Source organism: Oenanthe melanoleuca, chromosome 3 (assembly GCF_029582105.1).
Source record: "Oenanthe melanoleuca isolate GR-GAL-2019-014 chromosome 3, OMel1.0, whole genome shotgun sequence".
Lineage (NCBI taxonomy): Eukaryota > Metazoa > Chordata > Aves > Passeriformes > Muscicapidae > Oenanthe > Oenanthe melanoleuca.
This window is the reverse complement of record NC_079336.1, coordinates 28,258,581-28,271,841: the sequence shown is the minus strand read 5'-3', so window position 1 is coordinate 28,271,841 and position 13,261 is coordinate 28,258,581. Positions and strand designations below refer to the sequence as shown.

General features: G+C 37.6%; 1 protein-coding gene across 1 annotated transcript in view; it reads right to left on the bottom strand.

The window, feature by feature from the left end:
* Positions 1-13,261, bottom strand: part of RIMS1 (regulating synaptic membrane exocytosis 1) — a 303,454-nt gene that overhangs the window by 155,194 nt on the left and 134,999 nt on the right. Inside the window, exons 3-5 of the mRNA XM_056487165.1 lie at positions 7,741-7,794; positions 3,990-4,330; positions 861-1,732 (exon numbers count right to left, since the gene is read on the bottom strand). Coding sequence (XP_056343140.1) covers positions 861-1,732; positions 3,990-4,330; positions 7,741-7,794 — 1,267 coding nt within the window. The remainder of the gene's footprint in view (positions 1-860; positions 1,733-3,989; positions 4,331-7,740; positions 7,795-13,261) is intronic.

Genomic DNA, 13,261 nt, shown 5'->3' with positions numbered 1-13,261 from the left:
ACAGATAGTTAAACTAAGGAGCTAAAACCTACTTCCAAAGACACAAAAAAGCTTTCAGCTCACTGTACTGTCACCTAAAGACAAAGCAGGATTATGAGACTTGCTAAGTTCTGCCACAGTCTTTTCTGACAATGCTTATTTTATCTGTTCACTGTTCCTAAATTTGATTAACTTCTTCAGCCAGAAGCATGGCTTTGTTTAAAAGCACACAGTGTACTACAACTTACTCCTTGCTGCTGAGTGTTAGCATCAACAGATGAAAACAAACTGAAATAACAGATTTTAAACATACTTCTTAGCTCGAGAGAAAATTCATCTAAACAACTTTGTCAATTCTCATTTCTTTTCTCCATAACACTCCCTTTGCCCCATATCTACTTGTCCTTACTAACAATGAACTCTGGCTGATTTTTGCTATTTTATTAAATGTAGTAAAGTTTGCGTATCTTCTGAAGCTTTATAATGGTCTCCTCTGATTGTTACAGAACTCACTTTTAATTTCAATCCATCCACAGAAAACTGGTCTACATACAATGATGTAATTACCAAAGGAATACAGACATCATCAAGAGAGTAGACTAGAACCCTTGAATTCTGTCACTTTCAGGTGAAAGAGGGAAGAGAATGAAAAGGAAACTCATCAGCTGATGCTACCTGTCATCACCTCATCTAAGAATAAAAAGGAAACATTGTAAAGCAAATGTAATCAGGTATAAGACACTTTTCAGTTGGCAAAAAAAAAAAGGAAGGCAAGGGGAAAAAAGTGTATGATTAAAAGGAGGAAAAGAGAGAGAAAAATACAGATTTTTTTTTTTTTCCCCAATCATGGCCATGTGCATAATATACAGAAAAGTCCTTACCTTTTTCACTGACACTTTCACTTTCTATCTCCACATCTTCACAGCTAGTATATTCTGGTGTTGATGCCCCTTCTTCCTCTGAGCTACTAACTGACATCTGCCTTTTCTTTCCGCCTCTTTTTGCTCTATGAGGCTTTGGAGGGGATGGCCGCACTGATTCCGACTGGTCAGAGCTAAGGGAATCATTCCTTAGCATGGTCTCCATTTTCTCCCGCTTTGCTTTTCGCATGAGAATAGCAGAGCTAGGATCAAGGCGGCTCTGTTTTATAAAGGAATCGTGGTTCTTGTATTCTACGTGTTCTATAGGAACTGGACTATGCCTGGGAGTTGGTGGGCTATGATTAGTTAATTGTTTAGAAACAGAAATTCTTACATCACCTGTTCTGTCTATAGAGTACGACCTCTGAGTTTCCACAAGAGATTTTCTGTCCTGAGTTCCCTGTAATTGTGAGCGTTTTCCTAATTTATTCTCAGGTACCTCCGCTTCCTCCATTTCTGTGTGTGGCAAAGCTACATCACTGTGTCTTCTCTCGTGTCGTGCTTTGGAAACTTTGGCGTGCATGCGCATCTGCTGCTCCTCAGGGTGTGGTTTTACAGGATATCTTGCCAGATTGGGGTCACTCTTGTAACGGGTATGGTACTCATCTTCCTTCCTTTGTTTTTCATCATCAGGCACTTTGCCTTCCTCAAGTTTCTCTGGCAAGTCTGGGTAATCCTGTGACTTGCCTTTCTCCAGCCTTCTACCTTCATGCCGCTCTTTACGCTCCCTGTCATCTGTTGGTCCTTCTTTTTGAAGTGAGGATTTTGGCACACGCTTACGCTCACTCTTTACACCTTTGCCATTCTGGTCAGAAACCAATACTGCCTTCTTCCTACAATGAAAAGGAGTACAGTAATATGAAGAATTGAATGGTAAATAGAAATACTTACATACAGTTATGGAAAACAAATTCAAAACCAGGATAAAGCTATGGCAAGACAGAAAATACTGAATCCATTAACACAAATTAAATATATTAAGCCCTCCATCTTAATTTTATTTTCCAGTAGCAAACAACTTCCAGAGTCCCCAAAAACATAAATCATGAATGGCCCAATTAATGAGTAAAATAAAAAAAAATTTGACATGGGTAGAGATAATTTACCCACATAACTAAGAAGACCCAGAGTTGCCTTTGTAGTAACTGCAGCATTATGACAGAGTACTGGCATTATGTTCTCCATTTTTCTGGCAACAGTCATGAGAGTTACAGACTAACCACACAAATCACTTCAAGTGCCCTGACAGCACAGATATGTGCATTTGTGATACAAATGGAGTATCTACCACAATAATTCTACAGAAAGAAGTAATATAGAAATAAAAAAATGCAAAATATAATATATCTAGAAATAATAATTAAACTAGTTTGATTTATCTTATTTAAACTCTAAAAAGAAGTGCCTGTTTCATAAGCATGTAAATGAAAGCAAATTGATTCCTTGAGATAAATTAATGGCATTCCTTTCTCCAGTAATAAAAGAGGATAAGAAGTTTATTTCTCTATGCAGACATAAGTACAAAACAAAACATGGGACTGCAAGAATTTTTTTTCTCTTTCATATTCTGCTTTAGGAAAATAAGCAAGCCAAATAATCATAAAATTCCCTTATACTGATTATTTTCACTTCTCCCACCATTCCATCTGCCCCTTCATTTAATAGCTCACATATGAATCCATTGATTTTGAAGAAGGATGAACACAGCTATACAGTGTATTTGAGAAGAATGTACACCAGGACAAAGTCACTAGGACTTTGTTTTGTGGCACTGAATCATCCTTTCCACAACTGACACATCTGTAGAACACATATCAAAGACCCTCACAAAGAACAAAGTTGGACATCACCCACATTAAGCTCCCTTCTCTTTTTTTTTTTTTTTTTTTTTTTTTTTCTTATCTTTTTTTCTTATCTCCTGTTCCTCCTTAGTTTTTGGCAGTTAATGGGAACTGAGCTTACTGGTCCTCAATCAGAATGCTTGGAATCAATTTGAAACTCTCAATGACAAGTAAGAACACTAATTTTGTATCATGAATACAAACATCTCACTTTTGGGTAGCTAAGCAAAAATATGAAGTGTTTTGCTGCCCTAAAACTACAACTGCTCTGGGGGCCATCCCTGTGTTGGGGGACAAAAGTGAACAGAATTAGGGGAGGGCATTGTATTCATTTACACAATACATATACCTAACATTCACCTGAATTTGATAAAGGTAAACCCAGACAGATCTCACCCACACAGTAAGTTACTAGCCACTGCTCTTCACCCATTTTCAGCTCCAATAGCTAGGGGGAAAAAATCATCAACCATTCTGGCCAGAATCTGGAGAATTTTCTATGGCAGACTCCTGTTTTGTTGTCACAGGCTCCCTCCTCAACTGCTCTGCCATCTGCCAGGCAGCAGCCAAAAGAACAGCAATGGTTTCATCGCATTAGCCTCTCTTGATTTGATCAACTCCTCAACCCATTCATCACACAGAATGCAGCTCAGGAATTACCTCATTTACTCACTTAAAACAGTTGTCTTCTGGTTGCTTTATTCTTGCAAACAACTTGCTCTAAACTCAAGATACTACTATTGCTGTTCTACATGAATGTTAACTTCACACATGTAAACGAGGTCTTTTAATTGTATTATTTTTAACAATAAAACTGGAAATATCACTGATAAAGACATAGCATATAAGTTTATCTGAAAGAATTCCACACGGTGTGCTTTCAGATTGCTTGGGTGTGGATTTTTTAGGAGAGCGTTGCTTTAAAAATTTGAGTAAAGCTAAAGGCTTGTTCTTTGTTCATTAACTTTAAAATACCAGTCAAATTTAAAATTTAAAAGTAACCTACAATTCTATACAAAAAGTGTACAACAAAATGCATTTAAGTGTATGGGAATATTCACAAAACACTTTTTTTCCCCTCATTTTTGTTGCACAGACCAAAACAGACAATGTATTTGCTAGTAAAAATGTATCCTTCCTTGGACAGTACACCAATTTACCCTTTGTTTGAGCACAGTAGCAAACATACCTCAGGCCCAGCTGAGCTGGCATTTATAATTGTAGGCTCTATCTAGACAGAAAGCATTACCTCTCTTTTGGAGGTTCACTTCTAGACCTTGAAGCTTGCTTTTGGTCCGGGCCCATAGCCAGCTGCGACACTTCTGCTCCTTTCCTACGGTCAGGCTGCACACTGGAAGAGGAGATTTCCTGTGATGAGGCAGCTGCTGTGCTTAAGGGAGTCTGTGACCTCGATCTCTCTTGAAGTCTTGCTTTCTTTTCTCTCGGTGCATCCGAGCCGGCGCCGGTCGCCGTATCACTCAGCGTTCCGTCCTGGCTGGGCGAGGGCTGCGGGCCGCTCCCAAAAAACCACGCTCCAGATTTCGTTAGGATTTCTTGTTGCTTTCGACATAAATTGCATACCCACATAACCTAGTTGAAGACAACAAGAAGAGTCAGTGCAGCTGCCTCCCAGAGCCTGGAATGCATGCTGAGCAGGTACGACCCGTGGCTCTCTGAGCTAGGGAGGCTGGTGCTCATGACAGGACCCAGAACATGCTGCTCCACTGGCCAGAGCCAAGCATCCTACAGGCACATGCTATGCGAGCTTCTCCAAAATGTGTTGTCAATATACATCAGTCCTACCTGTGGCAATCCTCCCTCAGCCCAGCCCTAGTTCTCCTCTGAACAGACACCGACAGCATGACCAGTGCTTGTTGGGGGTGTTGATGCAGCGGGGGGTGGGTTGGGTTTTTTCCACTGGTGTGGATTGTTGTCAGGGCAGACAAGCCCTCCAGATTGTGAACAGGATTTGTACCTCGGGGGCAGTGTCCTGCCCTGCTACTCCCAACTTCCTTTCTGTGGTCACAGAAAATTGACACAGTACTTTCTTGTGATTAAATTTTCTCACATTAAGTAATTCCACATTATCCTGCAAATAAAATCATTATGTACTGTGAATGGTTTTAGCTACACCTACTGCAACTGCACAGAGGTGTAAAGTAAAACCTTAAGAAATCTACTAACAGAAAACTAAATACACCAATACAAAGAATGCAAAAGTAGCATATTTTGTACTACTTGCAAATTATCATCATTATCTCTTTAAGTTATAGCTGCAAATAGTAAATTAACAAACATGTGTCACTTTAAATTACAATTAAGCTGTGTGCATACACTGTGGTGCCTGTGATTTTTTTTTTAATTGGGAGTTTTAATTCCTTACACACAGATAAACAGGAGAACACACATTAAAGGAAGACTCTATGTTTCCAGCCTGTACCCTGTAGAGACAGTCTTGTGTACAGGAGCAACTCGCCAGAGAAAAATAAATAGTTAATCAAGACCAAAGTATGTGAAAATTAAAGAAAAATAGAGGCAAAATAAAAAGCAGTTTTCAGAAAGAAGAAAAAATAGACAAAATGCATGAAGGATATAGAAGAGAGAGGATTTTTGTTGGAAATAAAAACAGAGATGAAAGGAAACAAAGCTGATTATTATTAAGGAAAATGGTAAAGAAAATCTCTTAATTTAATATGGAAAGTATATAAGAATGGGTAAAATTGCAATGAGGCTAAGAAGGATGACGAAATTGGAAGGAAAAATATGCTTCAATTTTTTTGTGTAAACACAGGAATGATGCAACAGTCACAAAATTATACAGTGCTTAAAATTAAAAAGAAGGGGAAAAAAACACTTTGTGGAAGAAATTGAAACAGGAAAAAGAGCTCTGCTCTGCTACAGAGATCTTTTACTCTCTGGCCTGTGGAGGTAGTGCATGACTTACATTATGAAAACTTTAGGCATTTTGAGTATTTAAAATAATTACCATTTATTTTAAACACTCTAGAATAGACTGTCTTTTTAGGTCTGAAAACTACATCAGAACTTCCAAGTGCATCTCTGCATTGTTTGAGCAAACCACACAGAGAAGACATCCAACTCTTTACCCTCTGTCAGCATTGTATGTTTACCAAAAGATAACTGTATTATTTCTTCTATTTAGGAAGAATAATAAAGTATCTACTAACACACTACAACCTTAATCAAAAGCTACAGTTATTCCAAGAGGGGCATAAACATATATCATGATGAAAACAAATAACACTCAGTAGGATAATAGAAACAGCAACTTTGACAAAGATAAATGCTAGACCTTTAAAAAAAACAAAAAAAAAGGCCCTTGATTCTAAAACATCTAGTTTATTTCACCTAGTTTAGTGCACCTTGAAAACCAGCAATTCAGTTTATTAAACTATCTGTTCCAAATAGAACAGACTTTTAGTTTATCAGATTCTTATTACAGGTATTAAAAAAAAAAAAACAAAAAACAGCAATGCTAAAAGGAAAAGAAAACACATTTTAAAATGCTTTTATAGGATCTACCACAGCTGTTAGCCCGTTAGACAGCAAGCATGTGTATACAAATGTGTCTGTGTATAAATTCTATGTCAGTGCTATAAACCAAAGTCAGTAAGAAAACATGTCATTACCTGTATTTTATCAGTTTCCAAGAAAGGTTGAAAAAGTGTTATTAAAAAATTAATCAACTAGAGTTTGTTTAAAGGATAAAGAATACTAAAGTAAAAGTAAATTATCCTAATTAAATTGCATATATGTGTATGTATGCAAGCCCAGTAACACAATTCCTCTACAACTTAAGGTATTCAATAATTTTAAATATGTATAAATTATTTAATAAACTTCAAGAAAATACTGTTAATTTACATTGTCACCTTTGATACTGTAATTAATTTTATGCAAAATAATATGAGATACAAACAAATAAGAATAGCTAATGCACAAAGAGACTCAAAAAATACAGAATACTGAAAGAAAAATACTAGAGAAGTAAATATAAACCCATTTTCTTACAGCTATTTTTAAACTCTGCATCTTGGACACAATACATACCAATCACCACAGATTACACACGTAGGAAATCTGTATTATACTCACACAGAAGCTATACTACCATTCCTGTTTAGGAATCTCTTCAGGAATTAAAAAATGCTACAGTTTCCTTGAGATCTATTTGGTCCAAAAGGGAAAATAATAAAAGTTCTTCTTTAAGAGGGAAGAAAAAAAATCAAAAATTGAGGTGACAGAAATTTCAGTGACAAAACTGTATATTGAAAAACATTTTTAGAGAAGTATGTGGAGCAAGCAATTTAGCAGCATGCAGGAATTATACCCTGATTGAATATACTGGGATGTGGTCCAAACTAATCCAAACTAAAGCAGGTCTGTGTAATAACTTATCTTAACAATCCACAGATGTTAGGCAACCAAACAAATGCTCTGATGAAGGATTACAGTTCTCTAATGTGGCTTCTGGACCTCCACGTGGTGCATCAGTAAAATGAAGAGTGCTAGACAATTTTACTCTGGCCTGTCACTTCAAAAATAGTTTCTGTTTACTCTCTCTGGACAGTGAGCTCTGATGAAGTGCTACATTAAGTCGTTCAAGGCATCCAGAGTCTGTTTTTTGTTTCTGGGTTTGTTTCTGGTTTATTGCATCCTTGCACAGTCAATGCAATTTCACACATGAAGCTATTAAAGAGAACCAGTAAAAGGGTGTTCTTCATTCAAAGGGTTCATATGCATGGCTCTGGAAAAAGGTGCATTTTCACAGCATAGCAAAGGGTTCTGGGCTTTACTGCTACATAACAAAAAAGACCAGTGGCACACACAGGACTCAGCACAGGTGGGTCAACAGTTCCCACACAGATTCATGTGGAAACTTTACAGGCTGCGTGAAAACATGCTAGAAGGATCCCATGCTTGCCTTCATGTGGAATACAGAGTATTTCATTCACAGAAAAAATATTCCTCAAACTTACTCTTACAGGTACTGCTGAATGTGATCCACCATGAGGAGGAACAGTATTCCTGTACTAACACAACATGAAATTCCAACTTGAAAGAGCCCATAGTAAGTAATATATATAAAACTATACACACAGAAAAAGCAATTTCAGTTACAAAAATAAGAACAATTCTATATAATTGCATATTTCAAACCTGCATTTTAGAATGCAGAAAAATGGCTTTTTATCAAATTCAAATTTGGAAACTTCCAAACATGCACTGGGAGGCTAAAGTCACATTGTGGGGGGCACAAATGTTATTCCAAATTTATGTGACACATGTCAGGCAAAACTCAGACTTGAGGTCAGAGCAAGTTCCCCAAATCCTTCACCCAAGCCCGGATTCTGAGGAGGGTCCATAAGGAGCACACTCCTTTATACTTCCTGAGTTTAGAAAGTGAAATCCCAAAGTTAGGATAACTTCCATGCATCCTGCTTCATCCCTATGCAGCATGCTAACAGAGCAGGCCACAAGCTATTCCTTACTGAACCCTCACACTATCTTATTTCCCTTCTGAAGGGTGTATGCACATCATTTTTTCAGGTTGTTGATTTAATTTACATTCCTTCTACGCACTTTTAGAAGACACTAGTTATTTCAGACAGATCTAATAGGCGGACCCTCTTCACTGCCTGAGGACCATTAACTTCAGCAGAGCTGTGCCACCACCCTACAAGCCATCTCTTGAAAGGCAAAGAGAAGAAATTACTACAATTAGTTCCTACAAAATTTTCATTCACAAAATTAAGTCAGATTATACATCACTTAACCTTTCTGAGACGACATAAAAACATGCAGCAAACCATGAAATTATTATACAGCGTTGTATTTATCTCTTCTGCTATATTAAAATGATTTCTGTAATAGCTAAAATGTCACAATCGCTTCACTCCACTAAAATATAAATAAAGTTGAAAATCTTCTTGAATACTTACATGAGACCAAAATCCTAATAAATAAAAAACTCTTCCTTTTAATGAAAATGTACTTGTGAGTCAAAGTTCCCATTAAATATTTTTTTCAAAATGTACAGACAGCTGGGTGCATCCAATAGCTCCTGCTCAGCAAAAGGGAAGGTCTTCTCCCCAACTCCCTTCTCTCTTGCTCTCCTTTCTTCCTATCTGTGTTTGTTCTCTCCCTTTCTTGCTCACAGGAAGGTTCCCTGTGCCACATACTCACTTGTATACCATCCCTAGACGGTCAGGTTCTCCCAGGACCCACTTGTATTTAAGAACATTGCAGGAACTTATCTGCATTTTCTTAAACTGGTTTCATTCTCTGTCACATCTGTATTTTTCATGGAGGGAATGATGAGTAGTGAAATCATGTGACCAGAAACAGGCAACTGGGGATAAGGGTCTGCTGTTCCTACAGAACTGTCTCAGCATCTCCCATTAAATTACATCCTGAAATGACACCAATACTGGCACACTAGACTGGCACAGAAACATTTTTGAGCACTGAAACCAAATGACACAAAATAATCAGTATCTTTGCTAGGATCTCTGCTCTACTTCAAAGCAAGATGACTCCAAATAAGTTGTTTCCTGGAGGTGCACCACAGAACATTCCACCTCCCCACCTCTCAAGAAAAGTTGGTAAGAAAATTCTAAAGGCAGAAGACCAAGAATGTGCCAAGTAGCCTTATGTCAGTTTACTCACACTGATACTCTAAAACTGAGGAATAGTCCCAGATAATGTTTAATTTCTTAGTAAAGGAGTAGCTGAGGAGTCTAGGTTCTGATTTTTCTAAAGCCTCTCCTCTAAACTGAAGGGTTCAACAGGACCATTCAGGACAGACAGGGCTCAGCCATTTCAGGACAGTAACAATAAAGCCATTTTAATTTAGTACTCCCTTTTGTTCTATTCCTGTGAAATCTGTTTCTTGCAGAGCAGATTTGGAAAAAAACTTAGGTTTTTAGCTAGATATTTTTATTTCAGTTTGCATAATTATATTCCAGTTAGGTGATTATATTCTCAAAAGTTACCTAAAACATGTGGTTCTATAAAAACCCTATAAATACTTCATTAGTGCAATCTTTTTTGTTGCCACAGAATGGACATGGCAATTCAACCACAAGGCATGTGCCAGCCACATGCATGTGTCTTACATACACAGGGCATAAAAAATGGCATTGGATGTACTGGTGTACTGGTCCTAATCATGTTCCTGGCCGAGGTTCCTAAATACACAGCTAAAAACTGCCCACAGGAGGGGGAAAAGATGCAGAGGAGCACTGATTCAAGGAGTTAACATCAAAAGGGCATTTCATGCTAGTTTTGTTGCCACTGCTGTTAGGAACAGTGTTACTAGTCATTTTAAGATTAAAAAAGAAAAACACCCGACTTTCTTCGTGTGCCCTTCTGCCAAAATCTTTCAGCTACTGCTGCCAATCTTTCAGGAGACTGTCAACAACAACTTACCCAAAAATCAAACATTATCCAAAATAATGCTGCAGCAAACTGAGTGCTGGAACTCAGACACTTAGGCAACTCTAAAGTACCAATATGAAATAACATCTCTAAAACAGCACACAGCCATGTTCTAGACACATGTACTTCTCTGAGAATATCTTTGGAGCTCAAGGAAGAAAGCAAAATCACTAGTGGTGAAGGCAGTAGTTGTGACTAAAAATTCACACCAGCACATTTACGTACAGTTAGTTAAATACTCTTCCCCTGCAAGTTATTTTCTAAATCTGCTACCCAAAGAAATTAGTTAACATGGTACTAAAAAAATGCCACAAAAACTGCATGGTCATAGTTATAGCTGTGATCTTCTAATGCAAGACTATAACTCTGGTCTCTTTCCTCATAGATTAGATTCTTTTTCAACTTTATTTCTCTTGCCTGAATTTCCTTCCATTTCTTCTGATAACACAGTAGCCATGAATTGCTAGTCACATTTTCTGTAATTGCTAGTCACATTTTCTGTAACATCAAGATCCATTTTTCATAGACCATTAAGTTACCCTAGAAATTATTATCTCACAGATAATTATTTTGAATTCTTCTAACCTTCTTCAAAAAAACCTAAGAAGTTTTGTATATCTATTTGAACATTTGGCTGTCTTGATGAGCCACAGAAGTTGTACTCAATCATTTCATGGTTCCCATAGTTACAGATACACATAGAACACAAAATATGTTTTTTTACATTACAGAAATCTGACAAGATAAGGTAAATGGCATGAAACAGCTTTATGGTCAGGACTGACATAAAGCTTTAGTTGCTATTCATAAAACAGAGACAACTCTGTCTATCCACTTATATATTTACAAACAGCAGTAAAAATTTAGAAATGCTCAGAACAGACTATCTTTACTATCTTTAATCATGGATGAGTGTGTCCATCAGTTCTGTGGGAGCTTTCACTACAGCACCCTTACTTATCTTTTTATACTCTTTTATATATTATAATATATCTTATATATATATACATATATATATATATATATATAATTATTTATAAAAAGCTCATAGGAAGGAAAGTGAGTGGGTCAACTGGTGCAGGTCGTAGGGGAATTGATAGACATGAAATAAATTTTAATTTTTTTATTCTTAGACTACAAAAAAATAATAAAAATAGTGTTATGGATTCTACATCTTTGGAGACACTCAAAACCCAAAAGAACAAAGTCCTGGCAACCTGATCTACTTGGGCTTGCTCTAGGCAAGGATTTGGACTCAATAATCTTCAGAGGTGCCCTCAAACATCAAAAACTCTGTGAAACTCCAAAGAATAAAGCAGTGAGAAATAGCCTTATTGTTTTTCAGCTATGTTACATACTTTACTGCTAGAATGTCTGCCTCTTTTTTGTCTGTCTACACAGGTTTCTGCCCTAAAGCAAACCATACAAATAACCTGAAGATCTGAGTGGAGAGGCACTGTGCTCACATGAGTGACTGTGGAAAGCCCACAGTGTGTTGACCCATTTTCTTCCCAGAGTATACACCATGATGTATGAACAGAGCTATGAACAGAGCTACTTCCTCAGCTATCCAAGAGATTAAGATTACTTCTACTAAAAGCTGGTGGAGTGACTGAGTGCTGGAAGACTTCCAACATGATACAGTGAGAACCAAGTTGTCTTATATTTATAGCATATATGTGTCTTTATGTATATACATATAAATACATACGTATATATATACACACACACACACACACACATCTCCAGAGATTTCAGAGATTAGGTCTCTATCCTGTGTTGAAGTAAGGTGTGAACAGATGATGGCATCCCCTCTAGGTTTGAGAGGTTGTCTACCTAAAACATGCATTTGAGGTTCCCAACCTGTACAGCGCCTATCACTGTTTAGTTGATGAGAGGAACATACTGGCCTTTACAATCACTAGGAGCATGGGGTCGCCAGGAGATCTCTCCTGGGCATCTGTGTCTGTAGAGGCAATTCAGGGAAAGAAAAATGGACACAGGAGACAAGCTTACAGACACTTCCTGGATCCATAGGAAGAGACAGTGAAGCTGAGATTAACAGAACACTATGAAGACATGACGCAAAAACTCAGGGGCTGTGAGGAAGAGGAAGATTGTCACTGCCAGTGTAAATAGGGTTAGAAGGCAACAGAGAATGGCTGGCAGTTCAGGAATACTCCTAGTGGGAATGGGCTTAACATACAGCAGAGTGACAATCATGTTAAGACAAAGATTTTTATGGATGACATAACAAGCTGCCAAGGGAACGTAAGGGAACATGTGCAGCACATTTGCATCTGTCAGTTATAACAAATGCCCAAAATCCTGTTTGGAAGAACAAATTTGGGAAAAGAAAAAAGCATACTTTTCACATACTGCAGGATCATTTCATTGCAGTGATCTCTGCCAAGCAGCTTGACAGAAATCTTCTCTGACCTCTTGTATTGATCATCTTTCCGCTTGCAGAGAATCACGATTTATGAACATGAACTCTGCTTAGACAGAATTTTCCTCTGCTCCCCACCAAGTCCTATGCTGAGAAGTTCTGGCTGCTGAGCTTACAAAGCCTAGAATAAGGCTGCCAGAGCCTTGCAACCATATTGTGAAATTAGGCATCTAATTTGTGAGTGATACAGTGGGAAGACAGTGGCACCAAGCATATGTGTCCTCCTGTGCCTGGGCAGCTCCACACACAGCCCTGGCTCACCACCACTGTCTGGGACAGTCCCCTGAGGCTGAACACAAAGATGTGAAATGGTTTCTGATCTGTTACAAATACCTTTTTTACATCACATACAAATAACAGCACTGAATAGAATCCAGATAAACCTGGAAATGTCAGCTTAAACAAAATCATTACAAACCTCCACCAGATTGATCTTGTGTATTTTAACTTTTCTTAATAAAACAAGAAAGCTCTCAGTGAAAGTAAATTCTCAGTGAAAGAGCAAAATTCACAAATTAATATTTGTAAAATATCTAGTTGTCTGAATTAAAAAAAAAAAAAAAAAAGGCATCATGGTATAAATTTAGCTGGAGAGAGCTTTTCATGCTTGG